Here is a 12,426-nt window from a genome sequence, read left to right as displayed (position 1 = left end):
CCTTTTTTTCTGGCTTACTAAAAAAATAGGGTGAAATATTTTTTACAATATTTACAAAGGTAAAAGCTCAAAATATTGTAGATAAACTTTAGGATATTAGTCGAACTATGTATATACAATTTTCTAAGAAATGTCCTGTTAATTGTTATGATATGTGTGTAAAAATAAGCTTTTTCTGGATTACTAAAAAAATAGGGTGAAGTATTTTTTACAATATAACAAAGGTAAAAGCTCAAAATATTGTAGGTAAACTTTAGGATATTGTTCAAAGTAAAATAATAATATAAAATTGTCATTTTCACATATTTTCATAGTGTCATCAGTCAAGCTGAGCTAAAAGCTAAAAATTCAAAAAAATTAAGTATATAAATTTTCCAAGATATTGCTTTGGTGTATTGTCCAAGTATAATTTGTAGTGATGTCAATTGCAAAATTGAGCTTTTTGCATTCGAAACAAATGGATTGAAGGACAAATGGATTTTTTTTATATAACAAAACAAAAAGTTCAAAAAGCTAAATTTCAGGATATTGGTCAAAGTAAGTATCTATATAAAATTATCTAATTCATTCTTCATATGATGTACATTTCCACGATGCCAACTGAGAAGTTGAGCTTTTTCAGGCATGTGAAACAACAACAATTTGAACAATATTTTTCGTTTATTTCATAATTATTTTTGCAAGAAAACACCACAATTTTGGTGATATATATATTACACAGGGCGGGCGACCAGGACCCGAGGGGTTAAAAGCCTGAGTAGGCCCGTACTCCATCCCTAGCAGGTCCGGGACCTGGTCGGCTCACGAGTCCTGTATAAACCTATTGGACCTATTCACAAACCCCAGGATTGTGGACCATTTTATCCTGGGGAGTGTTTTGGTTATGTCCTCTCCTTCGAAAGTATTAAATCTTTCCCTAGCATACCTATCGCATTCTGCGAGGTAGTGTCGGGCCGTTTCTTCTTTTGTTTCGCAGAAGCGGCAGAAGGGGTCTGGTAGAGTACCCATTATGAAGAGGTGTCTTCTCAAGGGGCAATGGCCCGTTAGGATACCTATCAGCCNAAAATAGAAGATATACTTATAGGTCTGTATGATTTAGGTAATTGATAAGAGACCTTACCTGGTTTGGGTAAGAAAATTACCCTTGTTTCCTTCCAGCGTTTTGGTATGTACCCCAACGCCAGACTACTCCTTAAGAGATCCCATACAGCACTGGATAAACCAGGTGTATCCTGTTGTAAGAGGGCAGGAAATATTCCATCCATCCCTGCAGCCTTGAACTTCTTGAAGGACCATACCGCCCATTTGTATGCGTCCCAAGAGATCACTTCATATGCCTTCCTCCAATTCGGCATAGGTGTATTATTCATGGTTTGGGTGTCGGAGGAGCCTGAACTTGGGAAGTGGGCCCTTGCCATTAGGTTCAGTGTCTCCTCGCTTGTTGTGCAGTACACCCCGTTTTCGTCCTGCAATAGACCTAGTGGATTAATATAATCCTTTTCCAAAAGTTTAAAAATTCGAGCACTTTCCTTAATATTCTCTGTCTTCAGACAATATTCCCTCCAGGCCTTTCGTTTGGTTTTCCTCAACTCTTTTTTGTATTCTTTTTTCTTGGAGAGATATTCTCTCCAAGACAGTTCAGAGTTCTCCTGCAGGGCTTTCTTGTGTAAGACTCTGACCCTTTTCCTCGCACTAGCCAGAGCTCTGTTCCACCAATGATGTCGATTCTGGCGTAGTATTTTTTCAGGGCATGCCTCCGTATATGCAGAGTTAATGACCTGTATGATTTTGTTAGCAGCCTGCTAGACAATTTTGGTGATACAAAGGGTCAATTAACTAGGACAATGAAAGAAAATGTTTTTACATCATTGGCAGTGTTTATTCGACAAAATAAAACCGATGCATCATCACTACATAATTGAAAAGATATGTGAACAAATTGTTTAACAATTTAATAAAAGAAAGACATTGTTTAAAAATACAAATTTACTGATACAGTTGTTCCCCTCAAAATAATAAATAAAGCAAAGCACAAGTCAACGTTATAACCCTTCAATGGCACGTTGTATAAAAATTATAAACCACTAGACCTTATTCAAACTATAAATCTCTAAAGCATTTCCTAAGCACTTACAAAGCATTGAGTGTCAAGTCTATAATTTACTACAATAATAATTTGGACAAAGTATCAATCTAATTGATAAAAATCATCAAAGTTACACATTAAATTTAGGATATACAAATATTGCACAGATAAGCTATAAATATTCCCACAATTAGTAAATGGCAGATAGCTAATAAATTTGTCTAATAATATATATACAAACTAGGCATAATGAGCAATAGCATATAGCATAATAATCTCTCCTGGATGATAAATCCTCCTAATAAAAAGTGGTTTTTAAACATTAAAAAATGAGATACATTGACAAAGATGAAAAACTTTCATTCAAAATTTAATTCGTGTTCAAATTTTTCAATAATTGGTAGAAGTTTATTAAAAGTAAATGACTAAAAGTTTTTGTTATTTTTAAAAGATCTTTCAAACACTTTCTCCTTGCACTCAAACCACTCATTTATAAGAATTAAAACTAATTAAGCTAATAATTTCTTAAGATTATAAGCCTTAATTTTTTTTAAATATATATTGTGTACATCCCATTGATATAATAAATACGGAATGTAAAAAATGATTTTTTTAAAAATGCGTTTAAGTTTGTGCAAATAAGTACACAACTGGCAAAATCACAGCCGGCTACCAGAAACTCATTTGGCACTTACTTGCGTCTTGTTCCGAACATCCAAACAATTAAAATAATTTTTTTTTTCAAATTCAATTGGGTTCAATGTTGAGGATGAAACTACGACGTCGAGGAGGACTAGAGCTCTGTCGTCATGTGGGAAGTAAGGGCCTGGACCCTTTTGGCATTGCAGCTCTTGCAGAGGACATGGTCATCCAGCGGGTAACAGCCCCGACCTTCGGCCTCAGATGACAAAACCAAACCACAATCCTGAAAATCAAACTCTGAAAATTACTTCAGGCTATTTTTGATGCTTTATTTTCCAAAATGAAACCATGAACTCTGGAATTTTTTAGCTTTTCGTTATATTACAATTAATTAAGGTTTTTAGTTGAGGTAAAAAAGTAATGGCACGAGCGGGATTCGAACCCACGATCTTCGGCTTGATACACCGCTGCTCTACCACTTGAGCTATCGTGACCTCGATCCACTCAGACACCAACTTCCCATCTCAACCCCACCTTTTGAATTTTCCCTCCTTTTTACCATTTTTCAAAAGGTTTTTCAAATTAAAAAGGTGGGGTTGAGATGGGAAGTTGGTGTCCGAGTGGATCGAGGTCACGATAGCTCAAGTGGTAGAGCAGCGGCGTATCTAGCCAAAGATCGTGGGTTCGAATCCCACTCGTGTCATTGATTTTTTTATCTCAACTAAAAACCTTAATTAATTGTAATATATTAATTGGTCAAGCGGACCATGAAATCAGTGAATTTTCGCTATATGTTTACATTAGATAAGACATCTAGCTTTATAATAAACTTTTTATATTCTTATTAAAGTTACACAATTAATTTGTTAACAAATTAATTTTCTTTTTTGTTTTCTTTTATGGTTTAATTATTGTGTAGTTTTATTTTGTGCAAGGATATAAAGTAAGTGGCCTATAAGTTTTTTAAAAGTCACAATAATAGGTAATTGAGTATCAAATTTATTTTTCACCTGAGACCTAACCATTGTTGATGTTTCCAAAACTACATTTTTTAGTACAAAAAAGTGGATACCAATAACAAATTAGAGTGATTGCACATTTCCAGAAATATTTCAATTCAAAGACTGAGTGGTATTTCATTTTGGTTGCTGATGTGAGAGGAGTAAGATTACCGTAGGCCTAATTCTTGATATATCCGTATAAGAAATAGATTAGTGAAAATAAATCAGAGAACGAGCTCCCCCCCCCAAAAAAATGGAGCCATGATTTCCACTCCATTTTCAGACAGCTTCTAGTTCCTCCAACAATAAGCCTGATTAGTTCATGATAGAATATAAAAAAAAAATCCTAACATGTTATTTTGTCAGAATTAAGGACCAATTAATTTATTTCCAATTAAGCCATACTAAAATTAGTTTTTGTATACCATCCGCGGATTTGCTTATACGCAGGTTCAAAAATTCCATCGATTAAGATTATTGTAACATTTGGACTCAACAGTCCGGAGTATACGGGTTAATCGGGATAATAATAATTTGCTCCGTTAACATTTCCATGGCAAAAATGCAATCCTTCACTCACTGTTTACAGCAAGCGTTTAATGAGAGAGTTTTTAGAACTAGTAGACACTATCTTTGGAAATACCCAATACTCATTGCATTTTTAAACATAAATTGGGATTTTCATTCATGAAAATCAAAACATCTAATTCCGTATCCAAGTGATGTGTTACTACTGTATGATTTGTTTGGGGGCAATGATTCTCAACAGAACCAGGAGCTTTTTGCAATAGTCTATTAATTAAAATTAGGTCCGATCCGTTGAGGAAGTTATAGTGTGTACAGTCTAGCAGCTTCATACATTTCAACTTTTTCTTACGTAGAAAATCCAGTGCCTACGAGGTGGTGTTTGGTCTCATTTTACGTAGAATTTAATTTACTAAAATATTTATTTTGACGTGTCAACACTGAAAAAACTTTTAAAAAGTGTTGTTTTTTCTCATAAAAAGTGGTTATTTTTTTTAAAAATCATACCTCGGCAAAGGATTAAGACAAAGTTAAAAATGTGTGGTATGTCTCATTCTATTCAAAATTTAATGCTTGAATATATTTTTTTTTCCGACACGTATTTTGAGATATGGAGCCATTTGGAGTAATTCTTGTTAATTTATAATATTAATATATATTTGTAAATACTGAGTGTAAAAAATATATATTGTTGGTTTGCCTAACCTGACTACCCCCACCTACCACCAAAAATGTAAAAAAAGGCAGTTTTGTTTACCAAAAATTTATTTAAGGGTCATTTATAAACCTAAATAGATTTTAAAACTAAAAAATCATCATTAAATCCATATAAAATTCAGTGTTCTTTAAATTTTCTATATGTTTACTCACGGTTGGTCAGAATTAAAATTGTAATAAAACAACACGTAAATTGTTTTAAAAAATGTTTAACTTCTACCTCGCATTTGTAACACGAGATGTGAAAACTCCTGTCTAGTGCTACAACTCTGACTGTCTCGTCCTGTCCAGGTTCTGGCATAATTGGTAAATTGCAGACACAACACCTTGGAGCAAACTTCCTGGAAATACGAACATACTCAATTACAGTTTTATCATTAAAGAATAAGAAGAAAATATTAACTTGTACATACTTATGAAAGTCTTCTATACAGTAAATCTGATTTGTTGCATCGACAGTAAAAGGTATACCGTCCAGGCTCTTTCCACAAACTACACAACAGAAGCATTGAGGGTGATAAGGTCTTCCTGTCGCCCTGAGAATTCTGTCCAAGATGGGGCTTAAACACACCGAGCATTTCTCGAGTGTTGACTAAAAACAAATATCTGTAATAAAAGTAATACTATGTGTTTCATTTCACTTACCAAATAACCAGCTTCGCAATACGGCTTTCCTTCAAGTGTGTAGAAAGGTTTTCCCTGGAGTTGAACAGCACAGTGATCACAGGTGAAACATTCAATATGATACACCTGATCCATAGCAGTACAGCCATTTCCTTCTCCGACAATTTTTTCACCGCATTTACAGCAATCCCCTGTTGAAATAAATGTGTGGTGATTAGTGACCGTTAATCGATAATTATTCAGAAATCATGACTGCATCTCACGATTTCTGAATAATTGTTTATATAAATCTTGTTAAAATTATTGCTTATATATTTTTTTGGTTATCGTTACCAAATAAGTCAGAATCTGCTGAAGGCGAATCCATAGACTGTACTAAAAGATCAGTCAGCGCATCGACCTCAGCTTCATGAGGTGATCTCGTAGTAACTCTTGATGGTGCATACAATGAATAATTTGAGCGAGAAGAAAGCCCACTAGCAGGCCTGGGAGTAATAGGTTCATAAATAGAGTCGTAAGTCGATGAGCCCTAAAAAATTTAAACTTTTCGTTTGTAAAAATTAAAAAAATAAATAAAAATAAAAATAAAACCTGTGAGGATGGAGCGTAAGTGCCATAGTCAGGTAATGTATTACTGTGAGTCGCTCTTCTCAGCTCCGAATAACTAGAACTGACTGGGGAAGGCGGTGGTGGAAAGTCAGCCGGTGGTGGTGGAAAATCATTATAGTCCGGTATTTCTGGCATAGGAGGGATTTCATCTAAACAAATTTAAATTTAATAATTCTGAATAATCAAAAACCATGAATATTTCCTTTTTACCTATATTAGCGTAACACGGCATGTTGCTGTAGCTACCTGTACCAGATATGTTACTATAGACAGGTGCTTGTGGTTCAGCCTTTCTATATATGGAAGTGCTATTATTGAACATTTCAGAATTGCTATACGTATTATTTGCTGTGTCGGTCTTTTCAGCATGGGAATAACCTGAAAACGATCATTAAAATAATTTTTAAAAATCAGACTTATGAAATTAAATTACCTGGTATATTTGAATATATTGGTACACCAGGTCCAGGTCTTTTTTCAGGACTAGTACTCTGTAATGGCGATGTGAAAGAAGGTTCGCTAGGGCCATTTAACGCATAACTCTTTGGAACCTTAAAGAACAAAAAAACATACTTTTGCACAAAAAAATAAAAATCAAAAGATGATCATCACGCTAAAATATGTGATGATGTAACATGATAATATTTGTCTCTTGTCAAAAGTTATGAGAGTAAGGTGATAAAAGCGAGAAAGGAAGATAGGACAAAATTAACGATAAAAATGATCCTTCTTGTTTATACAAGACAGTCAAGTATTTAGCACAACAGGGAGTAATTTTTGAAACAAGTTCTGAAATTATTATAATTTATATTTACAAATAATGTTAAATGTCTGCAAAATGATGCTTTTATATAACATAATATTTAGGTCCAACCAGTCATGCTTAATAGACTTAGTACAAACTATTATTCATATTATCCAATTCCCTAAATAATAAATTAAAAAACCAAAAAGCATTAGTTTGATTTTTTTAAATTATGAAAGACTGACTTGATGCGGAAAAATTTGTTTGACTTAAAAAATAAGCGTTCATAAGTACAATGAACTTCAAATTAAATGGCAAAGCTAATTGGCTACCAATTTATAATTCTGTATGATGTCAAATATTTAAATTAACAGTTACAAAAAAAAAGAACAAACATACAAATACATTCATGATAAGAATACCATCCAAAACAAACACAAACAATAAAACTAACAAGTTTAAGCAAATATAACTCCAAATTAGTTCTTGGGTTTATTAGTGCGTGTTTCATTCCACTCATCTTGGAAAAATTTACTCAAATATTTGTCAAAATATTTCTTTAATATTTAATCTGCAAATACTGTTCTGAAAAATAGTTATATTTGTATTTTTTATTTCAACGCTACTGAGCTAATTTAATTGAAAACTAAAGATATGAAACATTAAATTACTCAGAGATCTGTATGGTTGTATCCTTTCCCCGTCTGGCCCAGATGTCTGTGGACGCTTGGCTCGGATATAAATTTCATAGTAACAAGTAAAGATAAAAAGGTACATATACATGAAAATACTTAGTTATATTTTCAGATAGAAATATTACAGAGAATAACAAACAATTGCTAAATTGTGAGATTTCTTAAGGACTGTGAAGTGATGAACCTACAGTTGGATCATTTCCGATCATCAGGCCGATCCTCACTGCTATGGTCTGACTTTCAGAATTTTTCCATCTTCAGAGATGGATTTGTTAAGGGACTAACTGGCAAAAAAACACAGGGACAAACCACCAAAAATGGCCAAATTTGGAAGCATAACAGACAGACTGACCTTTTTGGAGTCATAGGGTTGTCCGTTTACTTGACAATTCCTCTATTGTGTCTGATTTTGGTTTTCCTGGAAGATTTTCTTCTCTTATAAAGTACAAAAGTACTCTATGTAGCCTTCTATGTAGCTGATGATAGTCCCATTGTTTTAAGATGATACTTAACTGGAGCATGCCCTATATACCAGCTAGTTTTAATTCCTTTCTGCTGAGTACGATTCTTCTCCCTTAGGTTGTTTTTGTGAATAGTATTTTTGTTTGGTTCATGCCTGGCCCCAGTATTTGTTGTGTTCTCTTGTAATCCAAGATTCCGGTTATTTTTTAATGTAACTATTAATTAAGCTACAAGGATTTTGGTTCATGTATTGTCCTGAAGTTCCCTTTTTAGCTAGGATGTCTGCTGTCTTGTTGCCTGAAATTCCCTCATGACCATTAGGCTATTTGTAGATCCCAGTTTTTTCAGGGCATTTCGGCAGTTCCAGAATGTTGCAGGCATAAAAAATGGTAGTAGTCGTCCATTTAATATCTAAGGGATCTGTGTATATTTTCCTGACACAGGTTCTGGCCCTTCATATTCTGTAGTTGCTCTTTGTTCTAGAATCACTAGAATTCACTTCTATTACTGCTTCTAGAATAATTCATATTTCCATCACTGTTAAAGAATGAAGCTTCTTTAACAGATTTAAATCCAGATTTAAACAATTTGGTTCTACCATTATTAGTAAATGTTTAATGATCAATGATGGTCTAAGTGGTGGAAAAGCTAAAGCATCAAAAATTAAATACTTCTGACAACCACCTCATTTTTGAGATCTTGGAAAAAATTAGATTTCTAAAACAGAAAAATCAGAAAGTTGTAATTGCTTGGGTAAAAGCACATGCAGGGTTGAGTTCAATGAGTTGATCAATTGGCAAAAGAAGCAACTTCACAGGGAAAAACTTCAATGTTTACCCTTAACAACAGCGAACTCCATAATAAGTTAAAATTACATTATTACAATACTTGGCTAGCTATTTGCAATGAGTATTTAACCAAAATAAATATAGCCAACTTGAATATTGCACAGAAATTGATACGAGGGAATACCTTATTTGATGTGTATATGAAATATATGAAAGAAAGGGATAGATATTTAATTCTATAATTTATTATTAACTACCAAAACCATTTTATTTCCACCAACCATTCATTTTCTAAGTTTACAAGTTTATGGACCAATTGTTAAATATTTGAGAGAGATCGGACACCAAGTGTGAAGTGTATGAAAATTGTCTGGAACTTGCAACGTGATTCCCGTATCATTTACCCTTCAGGTATGTAAAAATGTTCAGATCAGCAGATAAAGAAATAATGAATTAAAACACCAACTACAGAAATGGTATGAATGGCTGTGGCTAATGACAAAACAAATGTGTGGAATGATCAAATATTAATTTATATATCAAAGACATACAGGAAAAGTTCAAGGTACATGGACAAAACTTCTGTTTTTAAGAATGAGGGATTGCAGAATAAATTATCTCGATAAATTGATCTTAGCTTTTTTAATTTTAAACAGGACATTTAATCTAATATTCATTTGCAAGGTTAACAAATATGAAAATCTACTTATAATAAAACAGTGAATTTATAAGTTGATAGTGTAACAAGATTAAGAGGATATAAATAATCATTAAGCAAATTTGACAAAGGGACTGAGGGTTTTAATTTTCTTTTAAATTGGCCTTATTCCTGATTTTTTAATACAAAATTACATAATAAAAATTATTTTTGAAAAACTTTAAACATTCCCATGTTTCTTTGGAAAATCTGAATTTTAGGGCAGGCTTTATTCAACATCGGTGATTGTCTCTGCCCATTTATGGTAACTTTACACATTTAACAATCAAATTGAACAAAACTCATCACAAATGTCTTCTCTAGGTGAATCACTCACAGCGCTGTCATGCCTGTTCAAGAATGATTCAACAAGAGATAAAGCACACTTTGATTGATACTGAAATTTTGAAGACAATGTAGCTGTTCAATTATCCAAATTTTTGTCAACCTGGCAAAACCCAATAAAGTGTCATTCTTTCAAAAAGAGTCAACACAAATATGATATCAAGACTACAGTTATTGGCCGATTAAAAATGATAGAAAAATGGAATAGGCAGGCTTCATGGAAAATAAGAAAAAACACAAAAGGTAGCTTAAAAATATATAAAAGAACACAGGACATAGCATAAGACAAGCCCCTAGCAGACAAAACAATCACACAACTCTCCAGTATAAAAAAACTTAGAAGAAAAACTAATATAACAAATACACTAGTAAAAAGATTTTTTAAAAAACCTTATGTTGTTTATTTCAAACTATGTGTATTTTTATCATTATATTAGTTCAACAAGAAAGTAATGTCTTTTTCAATTATAGAATTAATTAGCTCAATATTTATGTTTTTTGTCTATATTATTTTTGTTTACAAATTGATTTAATCCCTAATTTAAAAAGCTTTATTTCTCTTCAATTTCTGTCTTCGACTTCATGTCAAAGAGACAATACACATAGCGAAAACCAAAGCAAAAAAAATTGGACAAAATATCTAGACTAAACACAGACATAAAAAAGCAAGAATTCAAAAGTTGTAATACCTGTCTTTAACCTAATGAAAAAACACAAAAATTTATGTAATTTGGTTGTTCACCATGTTTATTGTCCCTTTTTTAGTTTTATTTAGATTTTTACATTGACATTTTCTTCTAGTAATTTAGTAATTCAATTTTTTGCCCAGAACAAAATTCATTTCTATTTTACTTAATAAAAAAGGATGACAAGAAAGAACAATGAAACAAAACTCATAAAAACGCGAATAACCAAAGGAGAAAAAATTGGACAAAATATCTAGACTAAAAACAGACAGAAATAAGAGTAGCAATACAGAAGTTGAAATACCTGACTTTAACCTAATAAAAAAGAACACAAAAAGTCAACGTAATTTGGTTGTTCACTGTGTTTAATGTCTGTCTCTTTTGTATGTGTTTTGTTAGATTTTTATGTTGAATTTTCACTGTTTATTTATGAAGAAAACTGTCGTCTGTGAAAGGGTTGTAAATCAGACTTTGGTACATGTGAAATTTTTTGTTGTATTTGAGGTGTAAAAGCACCAGACAAACTTTGTCGTAGCAGTAATAAATCACCCTGTATACTTCATGTAAAAAATTATTGCTAATATTCGTCAGCCTCTGGGTTCAGATGCCATATCCTGAACATAGCCAGCAAATAGACAACCTAAATAAAAAAAAATAAAAAAATGTTTTGTCAGTAAAAATTCAATATTCGCAGATATTGTCACATCTTAAAAATTGTAATACACCTAAAAAGAGATAACGCATCACCTTGAAATGAAGCGTAGTATTTACAGAGAATTTATTTACTTTGAAGTTTATTTTTTCTTTGACATATTGTGTACTTATGTTGTATTGTGTCACAGGTAGACAAAAGGTAAATTTTTAAATGTAAAATATTAATATTCAGTACTTGTTTGGTATTCGTTTATTAAAATCAACTGAGACTTTAAAATTTGTCCAAATTCTGTACAAATTGGGAAGAAGAAAAATGCATTTTTATGTGAAAATATTGTGGATGGAACCACGTGCGTTATGAATAAATAAATATAAAGTATAAAATCTCACCAGCGGCTGGGCCGGCTTCTTCGGTTTGGGAGGAACCGCAGGGCCGATCTTCTTCGGGGGCTGCTGTCCCTCCGCCGTGTTGCTGATCTTCAGCCCGGACAGCATCTGATCCAGGTTGTATCCGGACATGTTCCTTGTTAAGTAAAAACCTTCAAAAAACCGAGCTCAGCTACCAACTGGCATTTCTGCTGTCGCCGGGGATCTCAACCCTGTTTTCCCATTTACTCAATAATTACAATTTTTTTTCACTCGACAGAACAAAGTCCTAGGTGTCTTAGCGGACAAGTGACAACTGTAGAAGTCTTGAGTGTACTGTGCAGAAGCAGAGCCAGTGAGTAATCACCAAAATATTCTCTCCAGTAACAGTCTACAATAAGTTATCAACAGTGTTCCCTCCGACTCGATTATTCTTTCCCGTTTTCTCGACAAATTTCTCTTTCCTCACTCCACCCATTATCTACCAAGCTATAAACCATAAAAAGATCAACATTCTTTACCAACGGCTTATAGCTTGAAAATAACAGCAAATAGCTATCTTCATAACACATCGATTAGAAGTATCACATACAATGGTGAGAAATATAATTAATTTAAATTTGTTTCATCTTCTATCTTCAGAACACATTGATTTCTACTGAAGATGCAATTCAAAAGAGCCAAAATATGCCCAACAAATGATGGAATGAATGAACGTAAAACATATCCTATTTAAAAATAAAATAAAAAAGTTATTTAAATAATAAGTTAAATAAGTCAAAAT

General features: G+C 32.8%; 1 protein-coding gene across 1 annotated transcript; it reads right to left on the bottom strand.

The window, feature by feature from the left end:
* Positions 1-1,855: 1,855 nt before the first annotated feature.
* LOC106666522 (lipoma-preferred partner homolog) lies at positions 1,856-12,048 on the bottom strand. The gene is made up of 9 exons (XM_014393785.2): positions 11,667-12,048; positions 6,638-6,755; positions 6,415-6,582; positions 6,187-6,353; positions 5,929-6,124; positions 5,617-5,786; positions 5,385-5,563; positions 5,192-5,312; positions 1,856-3,011 (listed from the first exon to the last, which is right to left on the bottom strand). The coding sequence occupies exons 1-9, from the start codon at positions 11,793-11,795 to the stop codon at positions 2,880-2,882; spliced, it is 1,380 nt and encodes a 459-aa protein (XP_014249271.1). The 5' UTR covers positions 11,796-12,048; the 3' UTR covers positions 1,856-2,879.
* Between the last annotated feature and the right edge of the window lie 378 nt (positions 12,049-12,426).

The sequence above is a fragment of the Cimex lectularius genome, unplaced genomic scaffold (genome assembly GCF_000648675.2).
Source record: "Cimex lectularius strain Harlan isolate CLEC.00 unplaced genomic scaffold, Clec_2.1 scaffold90, whole genome shotgun sequence".
Classification (NCBI taxonomy): Eukaryota; Metazoa; Arthropoda; class Insecta; order Hemiptera; family Cimicidae; genus Cimex; species Cimex lectularius.
This window is presented reverse-complemented; position numbering and strand designations above follow the sequence as displayed.

Coding starts and splice junctions, on each gene's coding strand:
- LOC106666522 (XM_014393785.2), bottom strand. CDS start 11,795: ATGTCCGGATACAACCTGGATCAGATGCTGTCCGGGCTGAAGATCAGC. Junction 5,787..5,928: donor AGCAGATTCTGACTTATTTG/GTAACGATAACC, acceptor TTATTTCAACAG/GGGATTGCTGTAAATGCGGT. Junction 3,012..5,191: donor TCTCGTGTTACAAATGCGAG/GTAGAAGTTAAA, acceptor TTTGATTTTCAG/GATTGTGGTTTGGTTTTGTC.